Genomic DNA, 21,554 nt, shown 5'->3' with positions numbered 1-21,554 from the left:
CAGTTTTGTTCACACATTTTTACACACCCCACACCCTCCATTAGGCGTTGACGATAATTAATTAAACTTCTGCTAAGAACTAGAAGAAGAAAGAAGGCGACTTGTTAAAGACAAATAAATAAATAGCCAGAGGGTCAAACAGAGACCAGAATGAGAGGTTGGAACATTATCACGCAATACCTGAAGTGTAAAGTGTAAAGCAAATTATGGTGATGTTGATGATTATGTTTTGTGTATTTGATCTTCATGTTTGACCTCCTCCTTTTAAGTTGCTGTCAATATTTTTTGGTTATATATTCTGTAAAATATTTATTACATTTAACCTAAATGTTTTATAACATTAATTTTTTATATCTACTTTATATCTAGAAACAAGGATTCAAGCAATTTATCATCCTGGAAGCAAAAGTGAATGTTAAGTTGTAAATCTAATTGTAATTGTTCTATTTTGAATTCTGAACAGTACTGTATTGTAAATGGTTTTCCCCCTTTGGTTAATGCAAAGACTCACTGAAATTCAATGGCTAACAGCATAAAACTTATATTTTCTTGACAACACAGCATCATAACCCAGTAAAAAGCTTTGCTCTTGCAAACCTGTTGTGCAAACCATGAAAACAGAGTTTATTGCTGGCAAGCCCAGCTGCCAGAACTCTGTTGCAATTTGATACAATTTCTTATAATGTGATTTTGAAAGGATATTAATAGCTTACACACAGATGAGTGTTATCATTCCTTTTCTTACTGTACCTAATGTTTGATAAAAAATACAGACACATTCAGGCACAAGGAAATTCCAACATGCCTACCAGGATACGTACAAAGAATTTTGAAATATAAACCTGCTTGTCATGTTTATGAAGTACAATAGGAAAGCATATTTTTATATATCCCGGATAAAAGAAACATTGGTGTTTTGTGGGGTGCGTCAGCTAGCTCACAGTTGGTTAGGCTTTCAGATGGAGGTAGTTAGTGCCGTAATCAGCTTAAATAAGTTTCTGTTAACGTATTGTAGTAATAGCCCTCGAATCAGAGACTCGGACCCTTTGAACGGAGAGACACTCAGGACTTCTGTCCAGAGGTAACTGGGCTGAGCAGATGTTATTATAACATTGAATATTAAATAAACAGATGCAAGAGCAAGAATTCACACCAACACTTCACACCTCACCCTTACAAGTTCTTAAACACGCTGTTTATGTTCACAGAGCGCCGTTCAGTTGAAAATTAGTCCTGCATTTAGTTGACGCTTTGCAAATGTGTTGCACAGTTAAAGTCTTTTGCAAAAGTTTTCATCTGTGTTTTCTTGTTTATGCAAAAATGACAGTTTCCGATACTCATCAGACAGTGTGGACTTCACAGGAGTCCCACATCAGGAACACACTTGTTTATTTGTTTGTTTGTTTTTCCATGTGCAAAATTTCAAGACAGGAAACAATGCTTCTAGAATGTGCATTAACGAGGGGCATATAATTGAAAACAATGTAATAAAATCGCAGTTTCAAAAATGTTAAGCATGTGATTTCCTCGTGGCCTCAGTCACCATGGTTGGGGTCATGATGGTGATGAGACAGCGTACAGGGCCAAGGTAGAGATCTTGTCCCACTGGTGCTCAGGAGGCACAGACAGGTGCATTGCCCTCTCATTATAAATGGCGAACAGGCAGAATCTGTAAATACTAAATACAAGTGTGTCTTAAAGCTGGCTGGGCCTTAAGGACCATTGTTTTGGTTTAGTTTGTTTTTTTCTGATCACCATATGTCACCTGCACCTTCTGTTGCAGACACAAGCACAAGGATCTCTTAAATTTTTATCTACATCCAATCTTACATATTTCTTAATGTGCTGTAGTGTGCAGGGACTTTGAGATGTATCAGACCACACCAGTTGTGGGTTTAAATGAGCTGAGCCCATTTTTGAATAGAGATGATTCTAATTGGATATCAGCTCCATTATTGTCTCCACTAATGACCTCTGTGTGTTTCTCATTAAATTTACTCATTAAACTTGATAAATATATAAATAACAGGAATAAAACAGACAAGAAATGTTCTTAGTTTTAATTGTGGTCAGTTTGGTGCAAATTCTGATTGTAAAGGCTGTCATCTTGTAGATATCCCAATGTGTTGCCGGTAATCACTTTTTTGCACCAGACAAATGCTCACTATATTATAAAACTTAATAAAAATAATAAAAACTAAAACTAATACTGAAACCAGTAAACACTGAAAGGTAACTGAACAGTAAAAAATAAAAAGCAGAAGTAGCTCATTGCGGCACATAGAAAACTTAGCACACATACTTGTAACATGATTCAGTGACCACGACTCCTTGCTCTCACACCACATTAACCAAACTGTCTGTTTTAGTTTATCTCTCACATGTTTAAGTACTTCACACTGAGACTCATGCCTGACTCATTTACTTGAATGAGGAAGCTTCATTTTGCAGGAGATCTTATCAGTTTTCTAATAAAATGCTTTTATGTGTGACGATATTAAAAACATCATTTTATTTATATTTATTCTTTATGTTGCATATTAAGGTTTTAACTATATGTCCTTCTACAATAAAACTACTGAAACCAGTTCCTGATAAGGAAGCAACCTTCAGTAACCTGACATTCTTTCTGATTCTGATTCCAGACTAATGCGTTCTTGTCTGTAAGGCCGTTGTGCATGTGTTTTGCTTTGAGGCAGCTGTTATGATTTAGCACTATATAAATAAAATTAAATTGAACTGAATTTCAGCTGTGCACTATATAAAACAGCTCACATTTAAATAAATGTGTCACTCTTTTAAAGGTTCGTACCACTTCCTCTGTAAATTTATTTCACTTCACTTTGCATACATTTTTGCTGTTAAGTGTACAGAATCATTGTTATTTTTTTTGAGTAGGCAATAAAAGTGAATGAAGTCTGCTTTCTTTTCTACTGTTAACACCGCACTGGTTTGAGTCTTGATAATAGAAAAAGGACTTTTCAAATTTACATCTATCAGTGCTTTGAGCATGAGATTCTCCAGCAAATCCCTATTGATGATTTGCATATGACACTATTTAGCAGTAAGTATGTAGTCATTCAGAGTATATCATCCAGGGCAGTGGTCACCCTATGATCGGAAGGTCAGGGGTTCGAATCCACTGAACGGCTACCCTGAGGTACCCCGAGCAAGGTACCGTCCCTACACACTGCTCCCCGGGCGCTGGACTGGTGGATGCCCATTGCTTCACTGAGTGAATGGGTTAAATGCAGATGACTAATTTCCCTATGGGGATTAATAAAGTATACATAGTATACATTATTGCAATGAAGTGCTAATAGCATTCAGAGTTAAAAGTAAAAAGGCCCATGACAGTCATCTCAAGGGAACGCCCTATCTTCTCTGTTAATACTGAAACTGTTGAGTCAAAACTTTATCAGCTCTTTATCCTCTGAAAGATAATTGAGTTTGCATGGGAGTCTTGCCCAAAGCATTTGATCGTGTCCCTCGGGTTTCCTTTATGGACAGGATTTTTAGGCATAGCCAAGTGGCGGAAGGCTTTCACTTGGGTGGTCTCAGAATCTCATCTCTGCTTTTCGTGGATGATGTGCCTCTGTTGGCTTCATCGGGTGATGGCTTCACCCGATGAAGTCGAGTGCAGTCGAGTGTGAAGCGGTGGGAACAAGAATCAGCACCTCCAAATTGGAGGCCATGTTCCTCAGCTGGAATAGGATACCTCCTGGGCACCTCCTGGGTGAGGTGTTCTGGGCATGTCCCACCAGGAGGAGGCCCCGGGGTAGGCCCAGGACACACTGGAGAGATTTTATCTCTTGGCTTGCCTGGGAATGCCTTGGTGTTCCCCCGTACAAGCTGGAGGAGGTGTCTGGGCAGAGGGAGGTCTGGGCTTCTCTACTTAGGCTGCTGGTCCCCACAACCTGACCCCAGATTAGCGGAAGAAGATGGATGGATGGATAGTCTTTGACTTGAAGAAATTTATTTAACATTTAAACCTATTTAAAATAAAATATTTTTTTATGTTTACACTCACTCTTTCAAATAGATGCAAGTAAAACACAGCAAAAAATAGATAAAATCAAAGAGTCGGCGGCACTAAGTCCTGTTGTTCTTAAATCTATTTTCACCTGTTTAGAAGAAGTGGAGCAGTCGGAGATTTGCCCGGGGGGGGGGATCCGGGGGTTTCTCGGGGAATTTCACATTCTCGTGGCAGCGTGCTATGTGTTTGCTCACATTTGCAGTTAAATTTTTCTGTGTAGAAAGAAGTTTTCCTCCCAAGTAGAGTGTACAGGATGCTAATGTTTTTGTCACTTTTTACGGAATCAGGCTCAAAGTAAGGTCAGTACTTCCACACATTAAACGCTACATGGTCATACTCTCTAGTAGTAGTAATCTAATTACTTTATTGCAATAGTAATCTCTTACTTTACTTGTTACTTGAAAAAAGTAATTGGATTACAGTAATGTGTTACTTGTAACACGTTACTGCCCATGTCTGCTCTTGACACTGGTTATCACTAAGACTTGGTGCACACGCTAAAATGTAGGAAAAGAAGAAAGTTCCATGATTCAGCATGCAGCTGTCACTCAACTTCCCTGCTCGTAGATCGAGATTAACTCGTCTGTCCCAAATCGAGTCAGAATTATCAACATTAAAGGAGTCACTTCTCCAAACTAATACTGAGGATATCTCTAATTCTATTCTAAAACTAAAACTTCAATACAATCAGATTTGGGATCCAAGTCAAAAGCGATATTCTTAACTTTGAATTAGGAGATAAACCCCATAAATTACTTGCCAGACAATTAAAAGATGTCCAAGCCCAATGGACCAAACATAAAATTGTCTCCTCTACCGGCATTTTAATTCCTGACCCAAAGGTCAGGATTTTTTTTTTTTTTTAAAGAAGAAACTGAACAAACAGTTACCAATATAAACTTGCAATAAAAAGTTTGTAAGTCGATTAGTTTGATTTTTATGTAAAAAGGATCTTATTCAGGGGGCTTGTTTTGATGTCTTTGTTTGTCTTTATATTGGAATTCACTAATTCTGTGACACATTTTTGATCATTCTAATTATCATGTACATTTAGTTTAAATACCACTATGAAATTTTGTATATTTTTAATACATGATTACTTTATGTCTTTGTTTCATCTATGTCAATAGCTCAGTAGGTAGAGCATTTGCCCCATGATTGGAAGATTGAGGGTTCAAATCCACCGAACGGCTAACCTGAGGTACCACTGAGTAATTTACCCTCCCTACACACATCTCCTCTGGTGCTGAATTGGTGGCTGCCCACTGCTTCCCTGAGTGAATGGGTTAAATGCTGAGAATAATTTCCCAACAGGAGATAAAGTATAAGAAAAAAATACTTCATAGTCCTTTCCTTTGAAACTTTAATAATTCCAAACTGGTGAAACCCTTGTAGATTCATTACTGTTTCTGTTTAAACTCCTGATGGCCACGAGGTTATCTATGAGTCTCCTAGTATTAGAGTTAATGATGGGTTGTTTCGATAAGATGCTAAATTGGATGTTTCTGCTTCTGGCAGAAACATTTACTTGTGTTTAAGGTGAATGTTAGATTCAATTCAGTATTCTAATCTTTTTATATAGATAACACACTTTTGCACTCTCTATGCAAAAAATGGATAGAACACCCTTCATTGCCGTGTTATATCAAAACCAAAAAAATAACGCAATATTTTTTTGAATACTTAAAAGAAACACAGGCGTTGTCGTTGCTGATGCTTTATTGCTAGATAGTTGAAACAATATGGAAAAAGAAGCATAGGAAGTGCATTACAGTTCTGAGTTCAAAAAAATATTTTTTCACATAAAAGTTAAAGACAGAATGCCATGAAGTACAAGCACATAGATATTCAGCATGTCGTCAAATCCATACCGGCTTCTTTCCTAACAACAACATGTGGCTTTAAAGTCTCTCATTGGCTGGCTTCTCATACTTATTCCACATCTTTCCAAGAAGAACCCCATTTCTGGTATGAAAAACCTCAGCCAAAGACGGACTCATGGCCGAGGGGATATACTCCTGACACTGGTTCCCACTAAGACTTGGTGCATACTCTACGATGTAGGAAAAGAAGAAGGTCCCATGATTCAGCATGCAGCTGTCGCTCACCTTCCCTGCTCGCAGATCAAATGAACACTCGCCTAACAGATCACTGTTCCAGTAAGTGTCCTCATCATACACAGCAAATTTAAGTTTGTTTTTCATGTTGATGGTGATGGTTCCAAACTCAAATGTTTCTCTCCATCTAGGGTTGTCATCATTACTTATAATATCAGTGCGCTTTTTCTGATCACCATATGTCACCTCCACTGAACCATCTGTCTGAGTCCACTTGTCACCATACAGACCCTTTGCATAAAGTTTGAACACCTTTAAGGTTGCCAGACCTTTCCCAGCAGGACAGCAGTTTGACTTGATGTTCTGGTTACTGTTGCAGACACAAGCACAAGGATCTCTTGCGTTTGATCGGTGCCCAATCTTACAGGTTTCTGAACATTTCTTCAGCACTGCATTTTTATTAATGTACTGCTCCACTTGTTGCTTCAGTCCCGCCCTGGCAGGATGATTTAATGGCAGTATGGTGTGTAGGGGTTTTAAGTTGTATTGGACCACATCAGGGATACTTTTAAGAGAAATGAGCCAGTTTTTATAGGCCGAGGGGTCAGATTGACCTACAAAGAGGATATCACCTCCATCAATATCTCCACCAATGACCTCTGTGCGCCGCTCATTAAATGAACTGCTGAAAGTTTGATTAGACCCTAACATCTTTTTCTTTCTCTGACAGTGGTCAATTGTGGCATTAATACTGGCAGAATTTGCAAAAGAAGCTGAAGCTTCAACTGACAAACAGTCACTAACATCAGTATCTGTTAGTCCATTCATTGTAGCCATGCAGGTCCTGACAGCAGTGGTTGCTTTAATTTCACCTCCAAGAGACACTTGTGTGATGTAATGTGTTCCATAAGTGTCAATCAGATTGTGATATAATGGCGCAGTTTTAGAGGAATAAGGGGGAATGGAGTCAACTGCCGGCTTGAATTCCTGACTCAAAGGAGGACTTGTTGCCAGTCTGTAGCTGTGGAACAGAAAAGCATATAGATAAGTTTAACTTAATTGTGAAGATGGCCAGTATTTGTATAGCGCTTTACTAGTCCCTAAGGACCCAAAGCTCATGTACATACACACACACAGGTGATGGCAAGCTACATTGTCCAAGCCAGGGCTCGAACCGGCAACCTTCCGATTACAAGGCAAACTCCCAACTGCAGCTTCAGAGTCTGTGCGATGTTGACTTTCAGCACCCAAAGGCATGTCTGCATATGTGAATGAGCTGCGCTTTGTGTTTAAATTTTTGGGGGAATCCGTTTACCTGTTCTCATTTGCTGTTTTAGCTGTTTGGTGGTTGCTGAAATAGTGTTGTGAGCCTTAACCTGAGATACTTGCGTCTCTGGCAAAATTCAGGATTTAATAAATCGATATTGCATTATTTAAACTAAAATCTTGAATCGGGAAAATCAATTTTTTAAACGCACTCTTTTCACATCGTACAAAATGTTAATACACAGCTTATAAAATGATATGATATTCCAGTACACTCCAGATCTGTATGTATGTGTTCTGGGTGACCCTAAAAAAAGTGTTTAACATCAATGCAGTAAATGCAATAAATACTTCAGTGACACAGAAACCATTTGATTTTGAATCACGCTTGATGCTAAACTAAAAAATAAATAAATACATTAAAAAATAAATAAATTAAAAATTATCAGCAAATTACTCAAATAAGAAAAATATCCACTGACATACTCACCCATAGTAATGACAGTTGATCGAATGGTGTAAGAAGGTGTAGCGGTCTTGTTTTGACTTTTTCATAGCAAAGGTGGAATCTCTTGAGTGAGAACCTCCTAAGCCAACCCCAACCTTTGCTGAAGGATCTACCGGGATGTCAAGGCCAATTGTCCAGTTGTTGGATACAGATGATGTCGAGTCACTGACAAGAGTTTCAACAGAATCATAGACCACACTGGAGACCTTCAAACTGCACTTGGGCAGGGTTCTCCAGTCCACCACAGCAACAGGGACCTTCTGCTTCTCTCCATTCATGTAACGGTTACAGTACATCCTACAGCTACCATTTCCAATCTTCCATGTTTCAGTGTCGATCACATAGGCACCTTTTCTCTCCATCGTCACAATGTCAAAGCCTTCACCACCCAAGTTGTAACCAGGGACAAAGTGAGCCTTTTCACACTCCTGTGGTGTACCAATGAAGCTCACACTGGAAGGAAGGCACAAGGGACTCCATGCCCAACACAGGAGCAGGACGTGCCACAGCTTTGCCATCTGAATGGAACCATTTAACAATGAGAGGAGATTAAATTACATGAACAAAGGGGAAGTTAAACAGTGCAAAATTCCATTCCAGCTTTCTTAGGGCGAGAGGCAGGGTACACCCTGGACAGGTCACCAGTCTGTCACAGGGCTAACACACAGACACAGACAACCATTCGCACTCATATTAAAACCTATGCACCATTTAGAGTTACCAATTAACTTATCCCCACTAGCTGCATGTGTTTGGACTGTAGGAGGAAGTACCCAGAAAGAACCTACGCAAACATGGGCAGAACATGCAAACACCACACAGAAAGACCCTGGACTGATGGTGGAATTCAACTCGGGACCTTATTGCTGTGAAGCAACGGTGTTAACCACCATGTCACCGTGTTGCACCCCAGTGTAAACTTAATACCCAAAATATCCAATATACCTCACCCAAAGTTCTTATCATTTCTGATGAAGTATGTGCAGGTAACACTTTGGTGAATTTATAGCTAGCAAGCTGTCAACATATACAGTGGCTTGCAAAAGTATTCGGCCCCCTTGAACTTTTTCACATTTTGTCACATTACAGCCACAAACATGAATCAATTTTATTGGAATTCCAGGTGAAAGACCAACACAGAGTGGTGTACACGTGAGAAGTGGAACGAAAATCATACATGATTCCAAACATTTTTTACAAATAAATAACTGAAAAGTGGGGTGTGCGTAATTATTCAGCCCCCTTTAGTCTGAGTGCAGTCAGTTGCCCATAGACATTGCCTGATGAGTGTTAATGACTAAATAGAGTGCACCTGTGTGTAATCTAATGTCAGTACAAATACAGCTCAGGTGGGGGAATCTAATAACAAAACGTAAAACGTTTTGCATTTATCTTTAAAGCCCACATCATATTTTTGGACACCACTCAGGCAGCCAGCAATTTAGTTAGAATATTTGGCTAAACATGTTACTCTACTTTTAAACAACTAAGAATATATAATATTTCACGATTACAAAATAAACTGTAAGCAGTTGAATTTTGAAATAACTCTTGTTTTGCATAGTTTTGTTACATTAACCATCTTATCTAGTTTCTACTGGTCATGCAGTGATTTCATGCACCTCCACGGGAGCATGACCACTTTTTTCAGAGCCACTGCACTAAAGTATTAACCAAAGGACAAAAAGACAATCATATGGAACAAAGGACTTGTTGGTCTTACCTTGACAGCTGTCAGAAAGCTTTGGTCAGTACCTTCTATTATCTTACCTAGAGGGTAGTGAAGATGAAAGAGTGAAGTTTTAGATGCACCACGCTCTTTTATACCTCACGATTTTAACACCCACAATCCAGCAATGATGTGTTTTACTTCTTTCACACCTATTTCACACATGGGGAAGCTGTCTTTTTATGGCTTGTTAATACATAATAGTAAGCGAAGTAAAAATATACATACAGTCATTTGAGAAAGAAAATGTTCTGAGAAGTGTACAAAATTCTGTGGAAAGAAATATGTACACCCCTTGTAAAACCACATTTAGCAGCAAATTCTTGTAGTAATTGTTTCATATATGGCTTAATGGTCCTTCACATCATTTTGAAAGAATTCTAGCTCACGTTGGAGCCTTGAAAATTTTTTATCATGTATATGCCCACACACACATATAGTCAGGGTCAAAAGTCAAAGTCAGCTTTATTGTCAAAGACCATATGTACAGTCATACACAGGAATTTGAAATAGCAATGCTCCCATGGCCCTGAGTGTACACTAAAAATATAAAGATAAAAAAGTAAAAAAATAAAATAAAATAAAAGTCTTATGTACAATACAATACAATACTTAATTATTTAAGCAGTAGTGTCCAAAGCAATCATAGTAAATGTGGGCAAGTGCATGTGCAGTGGGAGTGGGCCAGTCAGTGAAGGGGCAATGGTGGTGGGTCAGAGTCGAATGTTTGGGGGGGGGGGGTTCAGAGGAAATAAGTGAATGCAGGTCTGGAGATCATGAGGGTGAGAGCAGGGGAGTGAATTCAGCATCCTGACTGATGGAGGAAGCTGTCTTTCAGTCTACTTGTTTTGGCCCGGAGGCTCTTCAGTCTCCTTCCTAATATCAGCAAACTGAAAAAGCTATTGGACATATGAGTGAAGTCACCTGTGATTTCCAGATGAGGCGGGTGCAGTAGATGTCCTGGAGGGAGGGATCCTCTCCGCTGCTCTCACTACCCGTTGTAACTTTTTTTCAGCAGGACCCAGTGCAGGAGCCATACCACACAGTGATGCAGCTGGTTAGGATGCTCTCAATGGTGCCTCTGTAGAAGGTTGTAGGGGTTGAGGCTCTTGCTCTCCTCAGTTTGCGGAGGAAGTAGAGTTGCTGTTGAACTTTACTGACCAGTGATGCAGTATTTTTTGACCAGGAGAGATCTTCTGAGATGTGTGCACCCAGGTAAGGCAAGGCAAGTTTATTTATATAGCACAATTCAACAGCAAGGTGATTCAAAGTGCTTTACAGAGACATTAAAAAACAGAAACAAATAAAAAGCATGATTAAAAAAAAAAAGAGTACGTTTTAAATTTTAAGCTTAAAAGTAAAACAGTGTGGATTTGGTGCTTTATTCAAATGCAGCTGAGAACAGGTGAGTCTTCAACCTGCATTTAAATAAACTGAGTGTTTCAGCTGATCTGAGGCTTTCTGGGAGTTTGTTCCAGATATAAGGAGCATAAAAGCTGAATGCAGCTTCTCCGTGTCTGGTTCGGACTCTGGGAACTGATAAAAGACCAGATCCAGATGACCTGAGGGATCTGGAAGGTTCATACTGGGTCAGGAGGTCACTGATGTATTTTGGTCCTAAACCATTCAGAGCTTTATAGGCCAGCATCAGAACTTTAAAGTCTATCCTCTGACGGACAGGCAGCCAGTGTAAAGACCTCAGAGCTGGACTGATGTGGTCCACTTTTTTGGTCTTAGTGAGGACTCGAGCAGCAGAGTTCTGAATGAGCTGTAGTTGTCTGACTGATTTTTTAGGTAGACCTGTAAAGATGCTGTTACAGTAATCAAGCCTACTAAAGATGAATGCATGGACTAGTTTTTCCAGGTCCTGTTGAGACATCAGATCTTTTACCCTTGAAATATTCTTGAGGTGATAGTAAGATGATTTTGTTATTGTCCTAATGTGTTTTTCTAAGTTTACGTCTGCATCCATCACTACACCCAAATTTCTCGCTGGTTGGTGGTTTTTAGATCTATAGATTGAAGTTTTCTAGTGACCTGTAATCGTTTTTCTTTGGCGCCAAAGACTATTACTTCCTTTTATTTATTTGGTTTTTTTGTTTAGCTGGAGACGATTGTGGCACAACCAGTCATTAATTTCCTCAGTGCATTTACCAAGAGCCTGTACAGGGCCTTGGTCTCCTGGTGACATTGTGATTTATATTTGTGTGTCATCTGCATAGCTATGATAGTTTATTTTGTTGTTCTTTATAATCTGTGCCAGTGGGAGCATGTAAATGTTAAACAGAAGAGGTTCCAAGATGGAACCTTGGGGAACTCCACATGTGATACTTGTCTGCTCAGATGTGAAGTTACCTATTGATACAAAGTATTTCCTGTTTTCTAAGTATGTTTTGAACCAGTTTAGTACAGTTCCTGAAAGACCTGTCCAGTTCTCCAGTCGTTTGAGTAATATGTTGTGGTCAACTGTATCAAATGCTGCACTGAGATCCAGTAAAACTAAGACTGACATTTTTCCACTGTCTGTATTCAGACATATGTCATTAAACACTTTGGTCAGAGCGGTTTCAGTGCTGTGATTCTGTCTAAAACCTGACTGGAAGGCATCGTAGCAATTATTCTGTTTTAAGAAGTAACTGAGCTGTTGAGAAACTGCTTTTTCAATTATCTTACTTAGAAATGGGAGGTTTGAGATCGGCCTGTTAGCTGTCAAGATTGTCCTTTTTCAGTATAGGTTTAATTACAGCAGGTTTTAGTGGTTCTGGAAACACACCTGACATTAAAGAAAGGTTGACGATTTGTAACAGGTCTGACTCCAAAGTCTTTGAGACTTTTTGAAAAAACTTGTTGGCAGGACATCTAAACAGCAAGAGGAGGACTTCAGGAACGTGGTGCTGCTTATCCTCTCCACAGCAGCACCATTGATGGTTAGTGGGGTGTGCAGGGTGTGAGTTCTCCTGAAGTCTATGAGGATCTCCTTAGTCTTCTCCACATTCAGGGACAGGTTGTTGTTGCTGCCAGATGGTTAACTTCACTCCTGTAGCAGGTCTCATCGTTGTTGCTGATGTGACTTACCACAGTTGTGTCATCTGCAAACCTGATGAAAAGGTTGGAGCTGTGTGATGGTGTGCAGTCATGGGTCAGGAGAGTGAAGAGCAGGGGGCTAAACACACATCCTTCGGGAGCCCCTGTATTCAGTGTTCTTGTGCTGGAGGTGTCTTTCTGTCAGGAAATCCAGCAGCCAGTTACACAGCGAGGTACTGATCCCCAGCAGATCCAGTTTGTGAATGAGTTGCTGGGAAATGATGGTGTTGAATGCTGAACTGAAGTCTATGAACAGCATTCTAAGGTATGAGTCTCTAGTGTCCAGATGTGTGAGGGCTGAGTGAAGGGCAGTTGAAATTGCATCATCGGTTGAGTGATTTGACAGGTATGCGAAATGGTTGGGGGGAAGAGATGTCTTTATTTGAAGCATGACTAACCTTTCAAAGCACTTCATAATGATGGAGGTGAGTGCGACCGGATGGCCGTCATTAAAGCAGGAGGGAGATAACTTCTTTGCTACAGGAGTGATGGTGGAGACTTTGAGGAACGTGGGAACGACAGCCTGACTCAGTGACGTATTAAAGATGTCTGTGAAGATATCTGTGAGTTCCGCAGCACAGTCCCTCAGTGCTCGTCCCGGGATGTTGTCAGGTACTGGGGCTTTGTGTGTATTGATCCTGGCAAGGAACACACTTTCATGGGAAAGTGTCACCACTCGATCGTTAGGGGGGGTGGCGTCTTCTGTCCACAGTCTGCTTGTAGCCAAGTGGGCTTGTAACCTTTGATGGTCTATATCCCTTGCCACAGCCTCCGAGTGTCTCTGCTGTCACTGAAGCTTTGAGAAATCCTCCTGGAGTACTGCCATTTTGCCTCTATGATGCCACGTGACAGTTTTGCCCTTGCTGTTCTTAGGCTCACCTCATCCCCAGCTCTGAAGGCTGCATGCATGTGACTGCATATTTATATAATTATTAGCTAGGGTTAGGTCTGCAACAATCTGCAACAAGAGTGGGGCACAATCAAAACTCAAGTTCTTTAACAGTGATTAGTGAAAAAGCATTCAGCCAAAATATATAGACAGGAAACATCTGATCTAAGTCTCATCTTTTAAAAATAATTATTAATCATCGCCTCACGTAAGTGTGAAGTACAACCAAGGTTTCCTGTCTGTACTTTGCGGGAGGTCTGACAAGAGGCTTTTAAATTAGATTTACATCATGTTTTAAACTGTTATATAAATAGTCTTCTGTACTTTGTTCGTAGGACTGCGCTAAAATAGCAACCTAACTGCGTTAAGATGCTCTGATTATCTATCACACACTTTTTTGTCTTCTTCTCTTTTTTTATTTAGCCCCTGACATGATACGTGTATTTACACGTAAACTAGTTTAGATTTTACTACCACTAAAATCTAAACCAGGGTAAACTCAGCAGCCGACTGTCTGTAACGGGCTGAGAGTCACGTTAACCATAATATAACAAGCAGGAATAAACTGATGGACCTCTCCGTGTCTCCACCATTAAACATGTCTCTGGTTGCAGCAAGTCATGAAACGTTTCCCTGTTTCTCTACTATATAATATAACATAAAATATTCAGATAACCAGAGATTGGTTTGCTGGATGTTCTCAGATGTGTGTTATGTCATTTGGATAACTTTCCTACAAGATGAACATAGTGGGAAAACGAGCATTCACTCGCAATTTTTAAAATATAATATATATATTTTTAAATAAATCTTAGTTTAACATGTACATAGCTTTTGGAACATTTTTTTATCGTTACTATTTTTCATTTACTTTTTTCTGTTGGTGTTACAGTAAGTTCACCTTTCAACTACTAATGTTTTGATGTGCAGTGAAAATCGGATATTGTGAGGCCCTCTGCATGAAATAGGTTTAGCCTACACAGATAACAGTGTGGTGCTACTGAGTTGATGGGAAGGACTCATATTGTTAAAGCTGAGCAACAAAGGCCACAGAAGCCCTTTAACACAAAATATACTTAAATGTATAAGTTACATTTTGCACTGAATGTTCTGACTGTATTCTGTGACCATGTAGATAAATTGTGTTTCTAAATGATTTTATGATTGTTATTTATCTTTGTAAAAAGCCATGCAGACTGCTGTTGTACTCTGTATTATTGTTTGGCCCCTTTACAAAGGCTAATTAAAACCTCACAAACACAACTAGTTCACCTATGAATGGATTTATTTCATATTTCCAAAATAAGCTTCAAACATTCGACCCACAGGCCAACTGCTGGCTTTGTAGAGTGGACAGTTTCAGAGAAGGAGGGCAACAATTTCTGCTTCTCATTGTTTTGAAACCAGGAAGAATGATCTTGCAAGTCATAAGATCACATCATGAGTGAATCTCATCATCAGCTTTACATCCTTCTTACTGACAAACACATTATCCAAAAAGAAACAGGAAGAACTCAAATATATTAATTTTCTTTATAAAGTATCATTTATTAAATATCAAAGTTTTCAGCAATAGTACTTTTATTAAAATAGTTTTTTGTTGTAATTCAACAGTTTGATCCCGCATAAATTCACACTGGGTTGTATGTGACCCATGAAGTAAAACTCAAAGTGAACTTTATTGTCATCTCTGCCATGTAAATGTATGCAAAGAGACAAATTATAAAGCTCCAGGTTTACACATAGTGCAAATGGCAGGATACTGTACTCTGACATAGAGAATAAGTTCACACAGACAAAGATACAAAATATCAATACAAACTTAAACTGTATGGTTAGTCTGCAGTAAACTCCAACACAGAAAGTATGGAATGATGCTTGTATTGATCAGCCATGTCCTGAGTTTATATACCGTACTCTGCAAGACACAAATGAAGTGGACAGTTGTAACTTATATGAGCTACACAGTTACAAATTTGCAGTACGTGAAAGTCATAGTCTGGATATAAAATACAATGTCTGAAACTTGAATAGGTATGAAATGATATGAACATTACAGATGCAGTTTACATTCTAACCAGACAGCCCTGCACAGAAGCAGGAGCTGCCACAGCTTTGCCATCTGTATGGCAATGAGAAGATATGAAATGACATGGATAAAAAAAACGAAAGTTAAACATTCTTACACATCTCACACTGCAGCCCTAAACCTTTTCAGGCATTACTTACTGAAAATACATGTGAGACTATTAATATACAAAAAATGCTCAAGTCAAGGAATGTCTTTAAACAAGAAATAACTCTGTCGTCTTACCCTGACAGCCAGCTCAGATCAGTACCTGCCATCGTCTGAAGTATGCTCTAGTACTGATGTAGAAGTGGAGACTTCCTTGGGCTCTTTTCACAGATTGTATTTTTAACTGCTCTAACACCCACAGAAACAATGTGCACTAGTTAATTTCCCCTCACACATAAAACACATAGAGCCACTGTAATTTGTGATAACCTGTTGATGCATTGCAGAAACTGAATAAACAGTTACCAATATAAACTTGCAATAAAAAGTATGTAAGTCCATTAGTTTTATTTTTATGTGAAAACAATCTCGCTCAGGGAGGTTGTTTGGATGTCTTTGTTATATACGGTGTAGCTCGGGCAATAGAGCAGGTCATCTACTGATCAGAAGGTTGGTGGTTCAATTCCTGGCTTCCCCTAGTCTTGGTTAAGATACTAACCCCAAATTGCTCTCTGATGCATCCATCTGGAGTGTGAATGTTAGTTAGAAAGCACTAAGAAAATTGTGCAAATGGGTGAATGCACAAGTTGTGTGAAGCACTTTGAGTGCTCAGAAGAGTAGTAAAGCACTATATAAGAACCAGTCCATGTATATTGGAATTCCCTTACTCCTCAACACATAATTCTTATAATGTAAATTTAATTTAAATATTACTATGAAATTTTGTACATTTTTAATAAATGATTACTTCAGATAGTTGTTTCATGTATGCCAGTAGTTTATAGTCCTCTCTTATTAACCTTTATTAGTTCCTTTATTAGTGGCCAAAGGAGACGGAGCCAACAGTGTGGACAGCCATGCAGACGAAGGAGCTCTGCAGGACGACCTCATGCTGGCGGTGCAGGCAATGGGGATCTGGAAGGCAACCAGGAGGCCAGTGACGAAGACAGAGCACAAAAGGTAAAAGACTAAATGAACAACTAATTAGGAACTAGAAATATAAAAGATTAAATTAGGAAGCAAAGCTCAAGACAAAGAAACCAGGAACTACACAATAACAAAAAATGACGGTCCAAAAGTCCAAAAACACAAAAACAGGCAGCCAAAAACACCTTAGACCATGGCAATTTTTTTAATTACTCAAATGAAACACACGCATTGTCTTTGCTGATGCTTTATTGCTAGATTTTTGAACGACTATGGAAAAGAAGCATAGAGAGTGGCTTACATTGCCCACAAGCATGGCTGAAATATTTTTGCATATAAAAGTCAAAGACAGAATGCCATGAAGTACAAGCACATAGATATTCAGCAGATGGTCAAATCCTTATTCTCTTATTGACTCATCTCTCATCAGTGACATTTAGCATTGAACTCACACATTTACTGACTCCTCATACTTATTCCCAATCTTTCCAAGAAGAACCCCATTTCTGGTGTGGAAAACCTCAGCCAAAGACGGACTCATGGCCGAGGGGATATACTCCTGACACTGGTTCCCACTAAGACTTGGTGCACACTCTACGATGTAGGAAAAGAAGAAGGTCCCATGCTTCAGCATGCAGCTGTCGCTCACCTTCCCTGCTCGCAGATCAAATGAACACTCGCCTAACAGATCACTGTTCCAGTAAGTGTCCTCATCATACACAGCAAATTTAAGTTTGTTTTTCATGTTGATGGTGATGGTTCCAAACTCAAATGTTTCTCTCCATCTAGGGTTGTCATCATTACTTATAATATCAGTGCGCTTTTTCTGATCACCATATGTCACCTCCACTGAACCATCTGTCTCAGTCCACTTGTCACCATACAGACCCTTTGCATAAAGTTTGAACACCTTTAAGGTTGCCAGACCTTTCCCAGCAGGACAGCAGTTTGACTTGATGTTCTGGTTACTGTTGCAGACACAAGCACAAGGATCTCTTGCGTTTGATCGGTGCCCAATCTTACAGGTTTCTGAACATTTCTTCAGCACTGCATTTTTCTTAATGTACTGCTCCACTTGTTGCTTCAGTCCTGCCCTGGCAGGATGATTTAATGGCAGTATGGTGTGTAGGGGTTTTAAGTTGTATTGGACCACATCAGGGACACTTTTAAGAGAAATGAGCCAGTTTTTATAGGCCGAGGGGTCAGATTGGCCTGCAAAGAGGATATCACCTCCATCAATATCTCCACCAATGGCTTCTGTGTGCCGCTCATTAAATGAACTGCTGAAACTTTGATTAGACCCCAACTTGTTTTTCTTTCTCTGACAGTGTTCATACTCTGCTTTAATACGGGCAGAATTTGCAAAAGTAGCTGAAGCTTCAACTGACAAACAGTCACTAACATCAGTATCTGTTAGTCCATTCATTGTAGCCATGCAGGTCTTGACAGCAGTGGTTGCTTTAATTTCACCTCCAAGAGACACTTGTGTGATGTAATGTGTTCCATAAGTGTCAATCAGATTGTGATATAATGGCGCAGTTTTAGAGGAATAAGGGGGAATGGAGTCAACTGCTGGCTTGAATTCCTGACTCAAAGGAGGACTTGTTGCCAGTCTGTAGCTGTGGAACAGAAAAGCATATAAATGCATTAATGTCTGAACCATTTTATTTGAATCACTTTAGATTTTTCTTTCTATTAATTCAAAACAGAATCACAATACTAAGGAAACTGCCTCAAACTGTTGAGAAACAGGTGTGTCAAACATATGACCCACAAGTGAATCTGATCCAGTGTTTTGCACCAGGAAGCATTTTTTTTAAAAAAAAAATCATTATGAAATGATTGCATCTTTACTCAGTCTTAACTAGAGGTACATCATCAGTTTTACATCGTCTTACTGAAAAATGCATTTTAACCATGGCCAGCAATACTGAGGAACAATAATTAAGCTACAGACAGAAACAGGAAAAACTCAGACTTAATGATCTGATTAGTAAAAGTATGATACAATGAATATAAAAATTTTCAGTATATCATTTCTTTACATTTGACAATGTTTTTAATAGTTTTTTATGCGATGGTTTGGCTGCTCCACGCCACATAAAGTGCAATTGGGTTATACATGGCATATACAGTACTGGGAAGGTCACCTTTAAAATGTATTCCACAGAATACATGCCCCAAAGTATATTTTGTAACATATTCCTTTACCTTACTCAATGAGAGTGACATATTCTGAATACTTTGGATTACTTAATATATTATCATGCTTTTTACAACTACATGAATGTACTATTGCTGTGTGATTTATTACTATTACTGCAGGTTACTCGCCATATCAATACCAACTAGATTTTTAAATCTTAATATAAATGAGTAACAGTAGGGGGGACATTAGGTAAGGCTGCACTTTTTGCAGCTCGTATAGAAAACTATTCCGCGCGTATATAAAACAGGTCCACGACTCCGAACCGTAGTAAAGGGACCTCTGACTAATACGTCGGGTTCTGTGTCAGGCTCGTAACCGAAAACTAGCTTTACTTTCTTGTCTGGGTCAACTTTGCTAGCGAGAGACAGAGAGAGGCGTTGAAAGGCTGCTTCAACGGAACTTATTGTTTCGGAGGAAAAGACGAACACGGTGTACAGTCGAGTCTTAATAGCTTACTTACAACTGCGCTCGTCGGGCACTCTTTTTGGCTGCAGTGGTTATTATTATATTTACATGCTTCCATCTCCCGTTTCTGGTTTGTCACAGCTCGTACTTTTTGACTCTCCTTTTTCCTCTCTCCCTCGCGCTCACAGACACATAACGGGAATGGCAGTCCATTCTCCCTGCAGCGCGGACTACACTGCCCATAAGGCTACATTCTTTAGGGCTATGCCTGTAACACTCTGCCTATTGCCTTCATATTAAATACTTTTTTGAATAATGATTTTTAAAAATATGTCTTCACGACATTATGCGGGCTGCAAGTAGGGGTGACATGGGGCGCGGGGTTGAGACACAAGATTTTCAAGATTCAAGATTCTTTATTTGTCACGTGCATGGTTATACAGGTATAACACGCAGGGAAATGTGACGTGATACGCTCCTCGACCGTGCAAAGAAAAAAAGAGAGAGGGACAGACAGAACTTTATATACAGTGAATGAGTATATACAAAGATGACATTATGTGCAGCAAATGGGTGAGTTATGCAAATTATATAAATAGAAATAAAATAAAATAAAACAATGTGGAAATTTACAGCTTGTGTACATTGCGTGGGAAGGGCGTTAAAGTGTCTTGTGCTTTAGCGAGGCCAGAAGGGTCAGGATGATATGAGAATGTGGTGATGAGTCCTGTCTCAGTCACTTAAAGATGATGGGGGGGGGGGGGGGGGGGGGCCTGATTCAACACACAAGCAATAGAGCCTCTTAATGCATGTTTTGTTTGGGTTTCCACCAGCGTGGAATTACCAAAAATAGGGAACAGTCTAACACATGAAACAGGAAAAGACCACCGTGTACTCCATTTAATTCAACAAAGTAACTGTATTCTGAATACCACCTTTTAAACGGTAACTGGAACGGAATACAGTTACTCATATTTTGTATTTTAAATATGTAACGGCGGTACATGTATTCCGTTACTCCCCATCACTGGGCATATAATTACGAATTGTTTGACACCACTGCTGTAAAATAAAATAAAATAAAAAGTCTCAGTAAATTTTAAAAAAAGAAGACAAATATTCCCTGACATACTCACCTATAGAATTTACAGTTGATCGAATGGTGTAAGAAGGTGTAGCGGTCTTGTTTTGACTTTTTCATGGCAAAGGTGGAATCTCTTGAGTGAGAACCTCCAAAGCCAACCCCAACTGTTACTGAAGGATCTACCGGGATGTCAAGGCCAATTTTCCAGTTGTTGGATACAGATGATGTCGAGTCATTGACAAGAGTTTCAACAGAATCATAGACCACACTGGAGACCTTCAAACTGCACTTGGGCAGGGTTCTCCAGTCCACCACAGCAACAGGGACCTTCTGTTTCTCGCCATTCATGTAACGGTTACAGTACATCCTACAGCTACCATTTCCAATCTTCCATGTTTCAGTGTCGATCACATAGGCACCTTTTCTCTCCATCGTCACAATGTCAAAGCCTTCACCACCCAAGTTGTAACCAGGGACAAAGTGAGCCTTTTCACACTCCTGTGGTGTACCAATGAAGCTCACACTGGATGGAAGGCACAGGGGACTCCATGCCCAACACAGGAGCAGGACGTGCCACAGCTTTGCCATCTGAATGGAATCATTTAACAATGAGAGGAGAATAAATGACTTTTTTTATATGTATAAGTTTGAATATTTCATTTTTTCTAATACAGAAAAGTAGTTTTCACACATGAACAGCAGTGAGACCAGAAATGAACCAGAAACGTACAACAAATGCTCAAGTCAAGAAATTTCTTTAAACAAAAAATAATTCTGTCGTCTTACCCTGACAGTTGACAGCCAGCTCAGATCAATAGCTTCTGTCATCTGAAGTATGCTAAAGTACTGATGTAGAAGTGGAGACTTCATTGTGCTCTTTTCACAGATTTTATTTTTAACTGCTCTAACACCCACAGAAACAATGTGCACTAGTTTTGTTTCCCCTCACACCTCAAGCACATGGGGCAACTGTAGCTTGTGATAACCTCTTGATGCATTACAGAAACCTAATAAACAGTAACACATTATTTTTTGAATAATTACATGAAACACACATGTTGTCTTTGCTGATTCTTTATTGCTAGATTTTTGAACTAAGTGCATTACAGTTTTGAGTTCTCACA

The 21,554-nt window shown here is 39.4% G+C and overlaps 2 protein-coding genes across 2 annotated transcripts; both read right to left on the bottom strand.

The window, feature by feature from the left end:
* Positions 1-5,937: 5,937 nt before the first annotated feature.
* LOC146573251 (perforin-1-like) lies at positions 5,938-8,385 on the bottom strand. The gene is made up of 2 exons (XM_085278526.1): positions 7,850-8,385; positions 5,938-7,114 (listed from the first exon to the last, which is right to left on the bottom strand). The coding sequence occupies exons 1-2, from the start codon at positions 8,383-8,385 to the stop codon at positions 5,938-5,940; spliced, it is 1,713 nt and encodes a 570-aa protein (XP_085134652.1).
* Positions 8,386-16,984: 8,599 nt separating this feature from the next.
* Positions 16,985-21,268, bottom strand: LOC146573250 (perforin-1-like). Its single transcript, XM_085278740.1, has 3 exons — positions 21,217-21,268; positions 20,483-21,018; positions 16,985-18,351 (listed from the first exon to the last, which is right to left on the bottom strand). Exons 1-3 carry the CDS (start codon positions 21,256-21,258, stop codon positions 17,181-17,183), a joined length of 1,749 nt encoding a protein of 582 aa, XP_085134866.1. The 5' UTR covers positions 21,259-21,268; the 3' UTR covers positions 16,985-17,180.
* Positions 21,269-21,554: the final 286 nt, after the last annotated feature.

This window comes from Mchenga conophoros, linkage group LG6 (genome assembly GCF_057382185.1).
Source record: "Mchenga conophoros isolate Kocher_MC1m ecotype Shallow Benthic linkage group LG6, M_conophoros_male_GT1.1, whole genome shotgun sequence".
Taxonomy (NCBI): domain Eukaryota; kingdom Metazoa; phylum Chordata; class Actinopteri; order Cichliformes; family Cichlidae; genus Mchenga; species Mchenga conophoros.
The sequence above is the reverse complement of the archived record's forward strand: the minus strand, read 5'-3'. Positions and strand labels throughout refer to the sequence as shown.

Excerpts from the sequence above, each read along its gene's own strand:
- LOC146573250 (XM_085278740.1), bottom strand. The coding sequence starts at position 21,258 with ATGACAGAAGCTATTGATCTGAGCTGGCTGTCAACTGTCAGG. Across the intron at positions 21,019-21,216 it reads GCTGGCTGTCAACTGTCAGG|ATGGCAAAGCTGTGGCACGT; the intron begins GTAAGACGACAG and ends GATTCCATTCAG. Across the intron at positions 18,352-20,482 it reads ATCAACTGTAAATTCTATAG|CTACAGACTGGCAACAAGTC; the intron begins GTGAGTATGTCA and ends TCTGTTCCACAG.
- LOC146573251 (XM_085278526.1), bottom strand. The coding sequence starts at position 8,385 with ATGGCAAAGCTGTGGCACGTCCTGCTCCTGTGTTGGGCATGGAGTCCC. Across the intron at positions 7,115-7,849 it reads ATCAACTGTCATTACTATGG|CTACAGACTGGCAACAAGTC; the intron begins GTGAGTATGTCA and ends TCTGTTCCACAG.